General features: G+C 51.1%; 1 protein-coding gene across 1 annotated transcript in view; it reads right to left on the bottom strand.

Moving 5' to 3' along the window:
- The window catches only part of LOC121843558 (dual specificity mitogen-activated protein kinase kinase 5-like), a gene marked incomplete at its 3' end in the record, with an annotated part of 53,483 nt that overhangs the window by 18,676 nt on the left and 18,540 nt on the right, over positions 1 to 16,267 (bottom strand). The window contains 3 exon segments of the mRNA XM_042313269.1: positions 1,910 to 1,964; positions 6,396 to 6,454; positions 11,379 to 11,419. Of these exon segments, the coding sequence (XP_042169203.1) occupies positions 1,910 to 1,964; positions 6,396 to 6,454; positions 11,379 to 11,419 (155 nt within the window).

Here is a 16,267-nt window from a genome sequence, read left to right as displayed (position 1 = left end):
AGGTGTCAGAGAGAGCAGGAGGGGGAGATACTTGTCAGGTGTCAGAGACAGAGAGAGCAGGAGGGGGAGATACTTGTCAGGTGTCAGAGAGGGAGATCGCAGGAGGGAGGAGATACTTGTCAGGTGTCAGAGACAGAGAGAGAGAGAGAGGAGCAGGAGGGGGAGATACTTGTCAGGTGTCAGAGACAGAGAGAGCAGGAGGGGGGAGATACTTGTCAGGTGTCAGAGACAGAGACAGAGAGAGCAGGAGGGGGAGATACTTGTCAGGTGTCAGAGACAGAGGGAGAGAGCAGGAGGGGGAGATACTTGTCAGGTGTCAGAGACAGATAGGGAGAGAGCAGGAGGGGGAGATACTTATCAGGTGTCAGAGACAGAGAGGGAGAGAGCAGGAGGGGGGAGATACTTGTCAGGTGTCAGAGACAGAGAGGGAGAGAGAGCAGGAGGGGGAGATACTTGTCAGGTGTCAGAGACAGAGAGAGCAGGAGGGGGGAGATACTTATCAGGTGTCAGAGACAGAGAGGGAGAGAGCAGGAGGGGGAGATACTTGTCAGGTGTCAGAGACAGAGAGGGAGAGAGCAGGAGGGGGAGATACTTGTCAGGTGTCAGAGACAGAGAGGGAGAGAGAGCAGGAGGGGGTAGATACTTGTCAGGTGTCAGAGACAGAGAGAGCAGGAGGGGGAGATACTTGTCAGGTGTCAGAGACAGAGAGAGCAGGAGGGGGAGATACTTGTCAGGTGTCAGAGACTGAGAGAGCAGGAGGGGGAGATACTTGTCAGGTGTCAGAGACAGAGGGAGAGAGGGAGAGAGGGAGAGAGAGAGGGAGAGGGGAGTATGGCTCCATTAGACCAATGTGTTACAGGTGACATCGAGGAAGTGGCTGGGCTTAATTGTCTGCTTGACACACTTTGCCTGGCCTTACGTGTGTGAGTGTGTCCTAGGCAACAGCGCTCAGCTAAGACAATGAATATCTATCCAGTAGGTCAGGATAAAGATGTCGACCGGGGCAGGCGGTGAAACAGGAAGTGGGCAGCAGCTTTCAGAGGAAATCAATGACCGGCCACTCAGTAGCAGGGACATGATGTGTCTTCTATAACAGGACAACACTCACTAACAGGGACATGATGTGTCTTCTATAACAGGACAACACTCACTAACAGGGACATGATGTGTCTTCTATAACAGGACAACACTCACTAACAGGGACATGATGTGTCTTCTATAATAGGACCAGACTCACTAACAGGGACATGATGTGTCTTCTATAACAGGACAACACTCACTAACAGGGACATGATGTGTCTTCTATAATAGGACCAGACTCACTAACAGGGACATGATGTGTCTTCTATAACAGGACAACACTCACTAACAGGGACATGATGTGTCTTCTATAACAGGACAACACTCACTAACAGGGACATGATGTGTCTTCTATAACAGGATCTAACAGGGTCAGGCCAAGGCCCTGAGGACAGGGACATGATGTGTCTTCTATAAAAGGATCTAACAGGGTGCAGGCCAAGGCCCTGAGGACAGGGACTAACAGGGTGCAGGCCAAGGCCCTGAGGACAGGGACTAACAGGGTGCAGGCCAAGGCCCTGAGGACAGGGACTAACAGGGTGCAGGCCAAGGCCCTGAGGACAGGGACTAACAGGGTGCAGACCAAGGTCCTGAGGACAGGGACTAACAGGGTGCAGACCAAGGCCCTGAGGACAGGGACTAACAGGATGCAGGCCAAGGCCCTGAGGACAGGGACTAACAGGGTGCAGACCAAGGTCCTGAGGACACGGACTAACAGGGTGCAGACCAAGGCCCTGAGGACAGGGACTAACAGGATGCAGGCCAAGGCCCTGAGGACAGCCATTGGGGACACGTGTGTGTTAGTTCAGAAGGGGGAGAAATACAATACCTGTCCATTAGTCAAAATCTTCTTTAGCTCTGCGGAGGACTTCTTTAGACTGGGACTGAAAAATGACAACATCTGGGTTCAGTCAAAAGACACAGACTACAGAGCAAAGGTGTGATGTCTACACTATAGTCTACAGTACCATTCAAAAGTCTGGACACACCTGCTCATTCTTAGCTTTTTCTTTTCTTTCTACATTGTAGAATAACAGTGAAGACGTCCAAACTATTAAATATCACATATGGAATCATGCAGTAACCAAAAAAGTGTTTGTCAAAGTAGCCACCCTTTGCCTTGACGACAGCTTTGCACACTCTTGGCATTCTCTCAACCAGCTTCATCTGGAATGCTTCTCCAACAGTCTCGAATGAATTCCCACATATGCTGAGCACTTGTTGGCTGCTTTTCCTTCACTCTGCAGTCCAACTCATCTCAAACCATCTCAATTGGGTTGAGGTCGGGTGATTGTGGAGGCCAGGTCATCTGATGCAGCACTCCATCACTCTCCTTCTTGGTCAAATAGCCATTACACAGCCTGGAGGTGTGTTGGGTCATTGTCCTGCTGAAAAACAAATGATAGTCCCACTAAGCACAAACCAGATGGTATGGCTTATTGCTGCAGAATGCTGTGGTAGCCATGCTGGTTAAGTGTGACTTGAAATCTAAATGAATCAATGACAGTACCACCAGCAAAAGAACATCCACACCATCACACCTCCTCCTCCATGCTTCACAGTGGGAACCACACTGTTACGTTCCCCAGATTATGTGTTGTAGTTTGTGTATTTGCATGTGTTTATTTCAGGAAATGGCTTCCTGAAATCCCTCAAGCAGCTGATTGGTCGACTCCAGGGCTAATTGGAGAGCTGACCCCGCCCCCTCGTCAAGACACAGCTGTCTCCAATTACCCATTCCTTCTGACGCTATATAAAAGCCAGTGTTCTGTTCAGGAGGGAGATCTTTTCTTTTTTGTAGAGGATTTTGCTGGAGGTAGATTTGCTAGAGAGATTTGCTGGGAGGTCATTGTAGAGATTTTGCTAGAGAGAGATTTTGCTAGAGGTTGATTTTGCTGGGAGTTCATTGCTGAGAGTTGGTATGTTTTGTGAGTTTGTTGCTCAGATAGAACTTATTTGATGTCCTTTGTTTCTTAGTTAGTTTGTGAAATTGTTTAATATTCTGTTTCATTTGTTCCCAGGGGGGAAGGGGAAGGCACCTAGGGAGTGCTTAGGCAAGAGGCCCACGGGCATACATATACCCGTAGCATATTCGCTGTCTAGGCACACTAGGTAAGACCTGGGCGGACCACCCCTTGTATTTTGGTTAGGGCACCAGGTGGTGCTAAATTAGGTAAGTAGTGGGTAGGCAGGTAAGATAGGAGGGGGGGCTTTGAGATTTACGTTCTTTGCTTTGGTTCCGTCCAGCCCCTTTTCCCCATATTACCGTGTAAAGGAATAAAGTCCTTGTAAACGGTACCACATTCTGCTTGTTGTCATTTTTACTCGCACCTACAGTCCATACCTTTTTCGCTTCACAGAGAGTTTAGTTGTAGCAGGGTGTTGCGTTCCCTCTTCATAGAGGCGTGCGTAACACACACATGCGGAGATCATCCGTTAACCTACTCTGCATCTCACAAAGACACGGCTGTTGGAAACAAAAATCTCAAAATTTGGACTCATCAGACCAAAGGACAGATTTCCACCAGTCTAATGTCCAGCGTAGCCTAGTGGTTAGAGCGTTGGACTAATAACCGGAAGGTTGCAAGTTCAAACCCCCGAGCTGACAAGGTACAAATCTGTCGTTCTGCCCTTGAACATGCAGTTAACCCACTGTTCCTAGGCCGTCATTGAAAATAAGAATTTGTTCTTAACTGACTTACCTAGTAAAATAAAGGTAAAAAATTGCTCGTGTTTCTTGGCCCAAGCAAGTCTCTTCTTATTGGTGTCCTTTAGTAGTGGTTTCTTTGCAGTAATTCGACCATGGAGGCCTGATTCACGCAGTCTCCTCTGAACAGTTGATGTGGAGATGTGTCTGTTACTTAAACTCAGTGAAGCATTTATTTGGGCTGCAATTTCCGAGGCTGGTAAGTCTAATGAACTTATACTCTGGGTCTTGCTTTCCTGTGGCGGTCCTCATCAGAGCCAGTTTCATCATAGCACTTGATAATTTTTGCGACTGCAATTGAAGAAACGTTCAAAGTTCTTGAAATTTTCCAGATTGACTGACCTTCATGTCTAAAAGTAATGACGGACTCTCGTTTCTCTTTGCCTATTTGAGCTGTTCTTGCTAATATGGACTTGGCTACCTTCTGTACACCACCCCTAACTTGTCACAACACAACTGATTGGCTCAAATGCATTAAGGAGGAAAGAAATTCCACAAATGAATTTAAGGCACACCTGTTAATTGAAATGCATTCCAGGTGACTACCTCATGAAGCTGGTTGAGAGAATGCCAAAAATGTGCAAAAATTACATCTTTGCACATTTTTGGCATTCTCTCAACCAGCTTCATGAGGTAGTCACCTGGAATGCATTTCAATTAACAGGTGTGCCTTGTTAAGTTCATTTGTGGAATTTCTTTCCTCCTCCTCAATGCATTTGAGCCAATCAGTTGTGTTGTGACAAGTTAGGTGGTGTACAGAAGGTAACCCTATTTGGTAAAAGACCAAGTCCATAGTATGGCAAGAACAGCTCAAATAAGCAAAGAGAAAGGCAAAGGGAGGCTACTTTGAAGAATGTTTAACACATGATTCCATATGTGTTATTTCATAGTGTTGATGTCTTCACTATTATTCTACAATGTAGAAAATTGTAAAAATAAAGAAAAACCTTTGAATGAATAGTTCTGTCCAAACTTGACTGCTCCTGTACATAGATAGCAAGATATTCAAAAACACTGTCTATCTGAGAAGCACAATCATATATCCATCCACCAAACACTCATTCACCCATCTATCCATCCACCAAACACTCATTCACCCATCTATCCATCCACCAAACACTCATTCACTCATCTATCCATCCACCAAACACTCATTCACCCATCTATCCATCCACCAAACACTCATTCACCCATCTATCCATCCACCAACGCACTCATTCACCCATCTATCCATCCACCAACGCACTCATTCACCCATCTATCCATCCACCAACGCACTCATTCACCCATCTATCCATCCACCAACGCACTCATTCACCCATCTATCCATCCACCAACGCACTCATTCACCCATCTATCCATCCACCAACGCACTCATTCACCCATCTATCCATCCACCAACGCACTCATTCACCCATCTATCCATCCACCAACGCACTCATTCACCCATCTATCCATCCACCAACGCACTCATTCACCCATCTATCCATCCACCAACGTACTCATTCACCCATCTATCCATCCACCAACGCACTCATTCACCCATCTATCCATCCACCAATGCACTCATTCACCCATCTATCCATCCACCAACGCACTCATTCACCCATCTATCCATCCACCAAACACTCATTCACCCATCTATCCATCCACCAACACACTCATTCACCCATCTATCCATCCACCAACGCACTCATTCACCCATCTATCCATCCACCAACGCACTCATTCACCCATCTATCCATCCACCAACACACTCATTCACCCATCTATCCATCCACCAAACACTCATTCACCCATCTATCCATCCACCAACACACTCATTCACCCATCTATCCATCTATCCATCCACCAACGCACTCATTCACCCATCTATCCATCCATCCACCAACACACTCATTCACCCATCCACCAACACACTCATTCACCCATCTATCCATCCACCAACGCACTCATTCACCCATCTATCCATCCACCAACACACTCATTCACCCATCTATCCATCCACCAACACACTCATTCATCTATCCATCCACCAACGCACTCATTCACCCATCTATCCATCCACCAACGCACTCATTCACCCATCTATCCATCCACCAACGCACTCATTCACCCATCTATCCATCCACCAACGCACTCATTCACCCATCTATCCATCCACCAACGCACTCATTCACCCATCTATCCATCCACCAACACACTCATTCACCCATCTATCCATCCACCAAACACTCATTCACCCATCTATCCATCCACCAACACACTCATCTATCCATCCACCAACGCACTCATTGACCCATCTATCCATCCACCAACGCACTCATTGACCCATCTATCCATCCACCAACGCACTCATTCACCCATCCACCAACACACTCATTCACCCATCCATCAACACACTCATTCACCCATCTATCCATCCACCAACACACTCATCCACCAACACACTCATTCACCCATCTATCCATCCACCAACGCACTCATTCACCCATCTATCCATCCACCAACACACTCATTCACCCATCGGCATTTCCATACATTCCCCCATCCATGCCTCCTCCATCCACTCCCAGGCAGTTGGGCCTTAACCCTCCAGACTCCTCACCTATTGTTGGGCATAGAGCCGATGGCGGCAGGGGAGCAGTCATTGGGCCTTGTGTTCACCTGCAGCCAAAAAGAGACAGAGACAATAAGTTGGCAAGGCCAACAGCCAGCCAGGCAGGCAGCAAGCACACAGGCCTTCTAATGAACCCATTGACTGACTCAACACAACACAATCTCTCTCTCTTGCTCTCTTTTTCTCTTAGTTCAAACTGAGGGTTAATTGACTTTTGTTAGAGAGAAAGAGAGAGAGGGGAGGAGTAGCTTGAGAGAGAGGGAGAGAGCAGGAGAGAGAGAGTATAAGAGAGAAAGATAGAGAACGAGGAAGACAGAAAAATAGAGAATGAGGGAGACAGAGAGAGACAGAGAGGGAACAAGGGAGACAGGAGAGAAAACTAGGGAGAGGGAGAGAGAGAGAGATAGAGGAGAGAGAACCAGGAAGACAGGAGAGAGAACAAGGGAGGCAGGAGAGAGAACGAGGGAGACAGGACAGAGAACGAGGGAGACAGAGGAGAGAGAATGAGGGAGATAGAGGAGAGAAAACGAGGGAAACGAGGGAGAGAGAGAGGAGAGAGAACGAGGGAGAGAGAGAGGAGAGAGAACGAGGGAGAGAGAGAGAACGAGGGAGAGAGAGAGGAGAGAGAACCAGGAAGACAGGAGAGAGAACAAGGGAGGCAGGAGAGAGAACGAGAGGGAGACAGGACAGAGAACGAGGGAGACAGGACAGAGAACGAGGGAGACAGGACAGAGAACGAGGGAGACAGGGAGAGAGATAGAGGAGAGAGAACAAGGGAGACAGGGAGAGAGAGAGAGATAGAGGAGAGAGAATGAGGGAGACAGGGAGAGAGAGAGATAGAGGAGAGAGAACGAGGGAGAAAGGGAGATAGAGGAGAGAGAACGAGGGAGACAGGAAGATAGAGAGAGAACGAGGGAGACAGGGAGATAGAGGAGAGGGAACGAGGGAGACAGGAAGATAGAGGAGAGAGAACGAGGGAGACAGGGAGATAGAGGAGAGGGAACGAGGGAGACAGGGAGATAGAGGAGAGAGAACGAGGGAGACAGGGAGATAGAGGAGAGAGAACGAGGGAGATGGAGATAGAGGAGAGAGAACGAGGAGACAGGGAGAGAGAGATAGAGGAGAGGGAACGAGGGAGACAGGGAGAGAGAGATAGAGGAGAGAATGAGGGAGACAGGGAGAGAGAGATAGAGGAGAGAGAATGAGGGAGACAGGGAGTGAGCGATAGAGGAGAGAGAATGAGGGAGACGGAGAGAGCGGAGAGAGAATGAGGGAGACGGAGAGAGAATGAGGGAGACAGGGAGAGAGCGGAGAGAGAATGAGGGAGACAGGGAGAGAGCGGAGAGAGAATGAGGGAGACAGGGAGAGAGAATGAGGGAGACAGGGAGAGAGAATGAGGGAGACAGGGAGAGAGCGGAGAGAGAGACAGGGAGAGAGAATGAGGGAGACAGGGAGAGAGAATGAGGGAGACAGGGAGAGAGAATGAGGGAGACAGGGAGAGAGCGGAGAGAGAGACAGGGAGAGAGCGGAGAGTGAGACAGGGAGAGAGGGAGAGAGAGGAGAGAGAGACAGGGAGAGAGCGGAGAGTGAGACAGGGAGACAGGGAGAGAGAGGAGAGAGAGACAGGGAGAGAGCGGAGAGTGAGACAGGGAGAGAGCGATAGAGGAGAGTGAACGAGGGAGACAGGGAGAGAGAGGAGAGGGAACGAGGGAGACGGAGAGAGAGATAGAGGAGAGGGAACGAGAGAGACGACAGGGAGAGAGAGATAGAGGAGAGGGAACGAGGGAGACAGGGAGAGAGAGATAGAGGAGAGGGAACGAGGGAGACAGGGAGAGAGAGATAGAGGAGAGAGAATGAGGGAGACAGGGAGTGAGCGGAGGGAGAGACAGGGAGAGAGCGATAGAGGAGAGGGAACGAGGGAGACAGGGAGAGAGAGATAGAGGAGAGGGAACGAGGGAGACAGGGAGAGAGAGATAGAGGAGAGGGAACGAGGGAGACAGGGAGAGAGAGATAGAGGAGAGGGAACGAGGGAGACAGGGAGAGAGAGATAGAGGAGAGGGAACGAGGGAGACAGGGAGAGAGAGATAGAGGAGAGGGAACGAGGGAGACAGGGAGAGAGAGATAGAGGAGAGGGAACGAGGGAGACAGGGAGAGAGAGATAGAGGAGAGGGAACGAGGGAGACAGGGAGAGAGAGACAGAGGAGAGGGAACGAGGGAGACAGGGAGAGAGAGACAGAGGAGAGAGAACGAGGGAGACAGGGAGAGAGAGATAGAGGAGAGAGAACGAGGGAGACAGGGAGAGAGAGATAGAGGAGAGAGAACGAGGGAGACGGAGAGAGATAGAGGAGAGAGAACGAGGGAGACAGGGAGAGAGAGATAGAGGAGAGAGAATGAGGGAGACAGGGAGAGAGCGATAGAGGAGAGAGAATGAGGGAGACAGGGAGAGAGCGATAGAGGAGAGAGAACGAGGGAGACAGGGAGAGAGAGACAGGGAGAGAGAGAGGAGAGAGAACGAGGGAGACAGGGAGAGATCGGAGAGAGAGACAGGGAGAGAATGAGGGAGACAGGGAGAGAGCGATAGAGGAGAGAGAATGAGGGAGACAGGGAGAGAGCGGAGAGAGCGATAGGGAGAGAGCGATAGGAGAGAGAAACGAGGGAGACAGGGAGAGAGCGGAGAGAGAATGAGGGAGACAGGGAGAGAGCGATAGAGGAGAGAGAGTGAGGGAGACAAGGAGAGAGCGGAGAGAGAGACGGGGAGAGAGCGATAGAGGAGAGAGAACGAGGGAGAGACAGAGAGAGAGAGAGGAGAGAGAACGAGGGAGACAGGGAGAGAGCGGAGAGAGAATGAGGGAGACAGGGACAGAGCGGAGAGAGAGACAGGGAGAGAGCGAAGGAACGAGTGAGACAGGGAGAGAGCGATAGAGGAGAGAGAGAACGAGGGAGACAGGGAGAGAGAGACAGGGAGAGAGAGATAGAGGAGAGAGAATGAGGGAGACAGGGAGAGAGCGGAGAGAGAGACAGGGAGAGAGCGGAGAGAGAGACAGGGAGAGAGAATGAGGGAGACAGGGAGAGAGAATGAGGGAGACAGGGAGAGAGAGATAGAGGAGAGAGAGTGAGGGAGACAGGGAGAGAGCGGAGAGACAGACAGGGAGAGAGCGATAGGAGCGAGAAGGAGGGAGACAGGGAGAGAGCGGAGAGAGAGACCGGGAGAGAGCGATAGGAGAGAGAACGAGGGAGACAGGGAGAGAGCGGAGAGAGAGAGGGAGAGAGCGATAGGAGAGAGAACGAAGGAGACAGGGAGAGAGCGGAGAGAGACAGGGAGAGAGCGGAGAGAGAGACAGGGAGACAGAGAGAGCGGAGAGAGAGACAGGGAGAGAGCAGAGAGAGGAGAGAGAACGAGGAGACAGGGAGAGAGCGGAGAGAGAGACAGGGGTAGAGAGAGGAGAGAGAACGAGGGAGACAGGGAGAGACCGGAGAGAGAGACAGGGAGAGAGAGAGGAGAGAGAACGAGGGAGACAGGGAGAGAGAGAGGAGAGAGAGACAGGGAGAGAGAGATAGACTATGGGAGAATGGGAGGAGCATCGATGAAAAAACTGATTGAAAGACTCACATTAGGAGGAAAAGTACCATCTCTCTAGGAAATGTACTTCTGTCCAGCTCTGCACGGGTATGGTGGAGTTTTACACCGAAGACCCAGCACACCCGGATTCAACAGAAACCAGAGGGAAACGGGGCGGTCGTTCTAAAAATAACTTGTTTAATTGGGGTCCACAGGTCACCTTGTATGGTCCACCAAGGCAGTGATTCTCCCTTTAATTAGTGCCCACAGAAGACCTCATTTAAATGTACAGTGTCTTGTTCCTCATTGCCAATTCATTTGAGATGAAACATGATCAAAGAGTTTCAACATCATCTATGGAGAAACAAAGATTCCACGTTTAAAGAGATTCCCCATCAAAACATTGTCAACAGGAAGCCTTGACGTAAATGTTAAATAAAATACAGGTACAGCGATTTCAGCATTTCAAGGGAAGCCCGGCCCTACGATGAAAACACAACGCAATGTAGTCTTATTACAATGGAACATGGATTTATGAATGACCTAGAGACACGGTTGTCAGCTTGGTTAACCCATTTAAGACATTGTAATTAGCAGAAGGGTTTCAATAGCTAACATATGAGCAGAACATGAAGATGGAGAGTCCGGGGTGTTTCTGAATGGGGGTTTCTGGGTAATGACTATTTCATGGTCGGGTGAAAAGCCTTTCCTCCGTGGTGCTGCTTGACTTACTAGGTCTTACCCTGCTCATCTTCAACATCCAATCAGATGTGTGAAAATTGAGGGGACCATGATGCATTGGGGGGCAGCTTAGAATATAATACCCTGCTCTTAGCCGCCCATCACAGAGTAACCAAATGAGTACTGGGAGCTGAATAAGGAGAGAGAGCGAGAGAGAGAAAGAGAGAGGAGAGAATGAGAGAGAGGAGAAAAAGAGAATGAGAGAGAGAGTAGAATAGAGAATGAAGGGAGAGAGGAGAGAGAGAGAATGAGAGAAGAGAGAGAAAGAGAGAATGAGAGGGAGAGTAGAATAGAGAATGAGAGGGAGAGAGAGAATGAGAAGAGAGAATGAGAGAAGAGAGAGAATGAGAGAATGAGGAGAAAGAGAGAATGAGAGAAGAGAGAGAATGAGAGAATGAGAGAAGAGAGAGAGAGAATGAGAGAGATGAGAATGAGAGAGATGAGAATGAGAGATAGAGAGATAGAGAGATAGAGAGAGATATGGAGAAAAAAAAGAAAGGACTACAGCCACACATCTACATATATAAATACAAAGCGGAGAGAGGGGTGTGTGTGTGTGTGTGTGTACGAAAGAGAACCTTGACTTCAATTCACATTTCAATAAGTGGAACACAGCGTTACCAATCCATTTCGCCCCAACTTTTCTCCTGAAACAATTATTGAGATGGTACCTTCAGGCCGTGTATGTTCCGGATCCCTGGAGTCTTGCCGGCTGAAACAGTAATTGACTAAATTTTAGAACACATCACAGGGCCATTTACAAATGGTGCTGAAAAGGAATCGTTTAAAAAGGCGAAATGAGGGTGAATCTGAAATTAGCTGTGCAGAAAAATGATTGAGATGTGGCTCTGGAGACCGGGAGAGAGAGAGGGGAATTAGGAAAATCTGTTTTTTTTTCAGGCTCTGTTTATAAATGGGTTGCTGCTTGGCTGGAGATGTGGAGGACTAGTGACAGACAATTGTAGTTATGCTCCGTTTCAGTTACACAAACGCAGCTAGATGGAGACGTGAAGTAACACCTGTACTAGATGGAGACATGGGCTGTGGGGAACTATGTCCTCTCTCTCTCAGCTAGATGGAGACATGGGCTGTGGGGAACTATGTCCTCTCTCTCAGCTAGATGGAGACATGGGCTGTGGGGAACTATGTCCTCTCTCTCAGCTAGATGGAGACATGGGCTGTGGGGAACTATGTCCTCTCTCAGCTAGATGGAGACATGGGCTGTGGGGAACTATGTCCTCTCTCTCAGCTAGATGGAGACATGGGCTGTGGGGAACTATGTCCTCTCTCTCAGCTAGATGGAGACATGGGCTGTGGGGAACTATGTCCTCTCTCTCAGCTAGATGGAGACATGGGCTGTGGGGAACTATGTCCTCTCTCTCAGCTAGATGGAGACATGGGCTGTGGGGAACTATGTCCTCTCTCTCAGCTAGATGGAGACATGGGCTGTGGGGAACTATGTCCTCTCTCTCAGCTAGATGGAGACATGGGCTGTGGGGAACTATGTCCTCTCTCTCAGCTAGATGGAGACATGGGCTGTGGGGAACTATGTCCTCTCTCTCAGCTAGATGGAGACATGGGCTGTGGGGAACTATGTCCTCTCTCTCAGCTAGATGGAGACATGGGCTGTGGGGAACTATGTCCTCTCTCTCAGCTAGATGGAGACATGGGCTGTGGGGAACTATGTCCTCTCTCTCAGCTAGATGGAGACATGGGCTGTGGGGAACTATGTCCTCTCTCTCAGCTAGATGGAGACATGGGCTGTGGGGAACTATGTCCTCTCTCTCAGCTAGATGGAGACATGGGCTGTGGGGAACTATGTCCTCTCTCTCAGCTAGATGGAGACATGGGCTGTGGGGAACTATGTCCTCTCTCTCAGCTAGATGGAGACATGGGCTGTGGGGAACTATGTCCTCTCTCTCAGCTAGATGGAGACATGGGCTGTGGGGAACTATGTCCTCTCTCTCAGCTAGATGAAGACATGGGCTGTGGGGAACTATGTCCTCTCTCTCAGCTAGATGGAGACATGGGCTGTGGGGAACTATGTCCTCTCTCTCAGCTAGATGAAGACATGGGCTGTGGGGAACTATGTCCTCTCTCTCAGCTAGATGGAGACATGGGCTGTGGGGAACTATGTCCTCTCTCTCAGCTAGATGGAGACATGGGCTGTGGGGAACTATGTCCTCTCTCTCAGCTAGATGGAGACATGGGCTGTGGGGAACTATGTCCTCTCTCTCAGCTAGATGGAGACATGGGCTGTGGGGAACTATGTCCTCTCTCTCAGCTAGATGGAGACATGGGCTGTGGGGAACTATGTCCTCTCTCTCAGCTAGATGGAGACATGGGCTGTGGGGAACTATGTCCTCTCTCTCAGCTAGATGGAGACATGGGCTGTGGGGAACTATGTCCTCTCTCTCAGCTAGATGGAGACATGGGCTGTGGGGAACTATGTCCTCTCTCTCAGCTAGATGGAGACATGGGCTGTGGGGAACTATGTCCTCTCTCTCAGCTAGATGGAGACATGGGCTGTGGGGAACTATGTCCTCTCTCTCAGCTAGATGGAGACATGGGCTGTGGGGAACTATGTCCTCTCTCTCAGCTAGATGGAGACATGGGCTGTGGGGAACTATGTCCTCTCTCTCAGCTAGATGGAGACATGGGCTGTGGGGAACTATGTCCTCTCTCAGCTAGATGGAGACATGGGCTGTGGGGAACTATGTCCTCTCTCTCAGCTAGATGGAGACATGGGCTGTGGGGAACTATGTCCTCTCTCTCAGCTAGATGGAGACATGGGCTGTGGGGAACTATGTCCTCTCTCTCAGCTAGATGGAGACATGGGCTGTGGGGAACTATGTCCTCTCTCTCAGCTAGATGGAGACATGGGCTGTGGGGAACTATGTCCAAACACTCTTTTCCAAGACAAACAGCTTCTATTTATGCACTGTACATTAACATACTCCAAGTATTCAATAGAGCAGTATTCAACTCTGACCCTATGAGGTCCGGAGCCTGCTGGCTTTTCTGTCCTACCTGATAATTAATTACACACCCACCTGGTGTCCCAGGTCTACATCAGTCCCTGATTAGAGGGGAACAATGGAAACATACAGTGGAACTGGCGTTGAGGTCCAGAGTGGAGTTTGAGGACAATAGTGCATTGTGTAATATCCTAACTCTTATCAACTGTGAACAAGAGCCCAGTGACAGACAAGGAACAACTCATTGTTTCATTGGTGACACTGAACACACATCAACAACACTTTCTTTCTTAGTCGTGAAAACGTTGAGAAAACGTGTTAAAACACAAATGGAAAAACAAATGAATTAGAGCTTTAGTGAGTTTTAGAGGGAAACGAAGCCACACTGCACATTTTGCTCAACACAATACCATTAAAGTCTATGTTAAAGGCGCTGTCAATTTTGATTGATTACTTTGCAGTGGCTGTGTTGATTCTTTCCACTCATGGGCACCCACAGTTCTCTAGTCCTCTACCCAGAACCCACCACTCTCTCCCCAGCACCCAGCCTCTCTCTCTCCCCCAGCACCCAGCCTCTCTCTCTCTCACCCCAGCACCCAGCCTCTCTCTCTCGCCCCAGCACCCAGTCTCTCTCTCTCGCCCCAGCACCCAGTCTCCCTCCCTCTAGTCTCTCTCTCGCCCCAGCACCCAGTCTCTCTCTCTCACCCCAGCACCCAGTCTCTCTCTCTCGCCCCAGCACCCAGTCTCCCTCCCTCTAGTCTCTCTCTCGCCCCAGCACCCAGTCTCCCTCCCTCTAGTCTCTCTCTCGCCCCAGCACCCAGTCTCCCTCCCTCTAGTCTCTCTCTCGCCCCAGCACCCAGTCTCCCTCCCTCTAGTCTCTCTCTCGCCCCAGCACCCAGTCTCCCTCCCTCTAGTCTCTCTCTCGCCCCAGCACCCAGTCTCCCTCCCTCTAGCACCCAGTCTCTCTCTCGCCCCAGCACCCAGTCTCCCTCCCTCTAGTCTCTCTCTCGCCCCAGCACCCAGTCTCTCTCTCTCACCCCAGCACCCAGTCTCTCTCTCTCGCCCCAGCACCCAGTCTCCCTCCCTCTAGTCTCTCTCTCGCCCCAGCACCCAGTCTCCCTCCCTCTAGTCTCTCTCTCGCCCCCAGCACCCAGTCTCCCTCCCTCTAGTCTCTCTCTCGCCCCAGCACCCAGTCTCCCTCCCTCTAGTCTCTCTCTCGCCCCAGCACCCAGTCTCCCTCCCTCTAGTCTCTCTCTCGCCCCAGCACCCAGTCTCCCTCCCTCCCTCCCTCTCTCTCCCTCTCCCCCCAGCACCCAGTCTCCCTCCCTCCCTCTCTCACCCCAGCACCCAGTCTCCCTCCCTCCCTCTCTCGCCCCAGCACCCAGTCTCCCTCCCTCTCTCACCCCAGCACCCAGCCTCTCTCTCTCCAGTCTCTCTCTCACCCCAGCACCCAGTCTCTCTCTCACCCCAGCACCCAGTCTCTCTCACCCCAGCACCCAGCCTCTCTCTCTCACCCCAGCACCCAGCCTCTCTCTCTCACCCCAGCACCCAGCCTCTCTCTCTCCAGTCTCTCTCTCACCCCAGCACCCAGTCTCTCTCTCTCCAGTCTCTCTCTCGCTCCAGCACAGTCTCCCTCCCTCCAGTCTCTCTCTCACCCCAGCACCCAGCCTCTCTCTCTCCAGTCTCTCTCTCACCCCAGCACCCAGTCTCTCTCGCCCCAGCACCCAGCCTCTCTCTCTCACCCCCCAGCACCCAGCCTCTCTCTCTCCACTCTCTCTCACCCCAGCACCCAGCCTCTCTCTCTCACCCCAGCACCCAGCCTCTCTCTCACCCCAGCACCCAGCCTCTCTCTCACCCCAGCACCCAGCCTCTCTCTCTCACCCCAGCACCCAGCCTCTCTCTCTCACCCCAGCACCCAGCCTCTCTCTCTCACCCCAGCACCCAGCCTCTCTCTCTCACCCCAGCACCCAGCCTCTCTCTCACCCCAGCACCCAGCCTCTCTCGCTCACCCCAGCACCCAGCCTCTCTCGCTCACCCCAGCACCCAGCCTCTCTCTCTCACCCCAGCACCCAGCCTCTCTCTCTCACCCCAGCCTCTCTCTCTCATCCCAGCACCCAGCCTCTCTCTCTCACCCCAGCACCCAGCCTCTCTCTCTCACCCCAGCACCCAGCCTCTCTCTCCAGTCTCTCTCACCCCAGCACCCAGCCTCTCTCTCTCACCCCAGCACCCAGCCTCTCTCTCTCAGTCTCTCTCTCACCCCAGCACTCAGCCTCTCTCTCCCAGCCTCTCTCTCACCCCAGCACCCAGCCTCTCTCTCGCCCCCCCAGCACCCAGTCTCTCTCTCTCAGCCTCTCTATCTCACCCCAGCACCCAGCCTCTCTCTCTCACCCCAGCACCCAGCCTCTCTCTCTCACCCCAGCACCCAGCCTCTCTCTCTCTCACCCCAGCACCCAGCCTCTCTCTCTCACCCCAGCACCCAGCCTCTCTCTCTCACCCCAGCACCCAGCCTCTCTCTCTCAGTCTCCAGCACCCCAGCCTCTCTCTCTCCAGTCTCTCTCTCACCCCAGCCTCTCTCTCTCAGT

Source organism: Oncorhynchus tshawytscha, unplaced genomic scaffold, assembly GCF_018296145.1.
Source record: "Oncorhynchus tshawytscha isolate Ot180627B unplaced genomic scaffold, Otsh_v2.0 Un_contig_7457_pilon_pilon, whole genome shotgun sequence".
Taxonomy (NCBI): Eukaryota; Metazoa; Chordata; class Actinopteri; order Salmoniformes; family Salmonidae; genus Oncorhynchus; species Oncorhynchus tshawytscha.
Note: the sequence above shows the minus strand (reverse complement) of the source record. Positions and strands in the feature narration are given on the sequence as shown.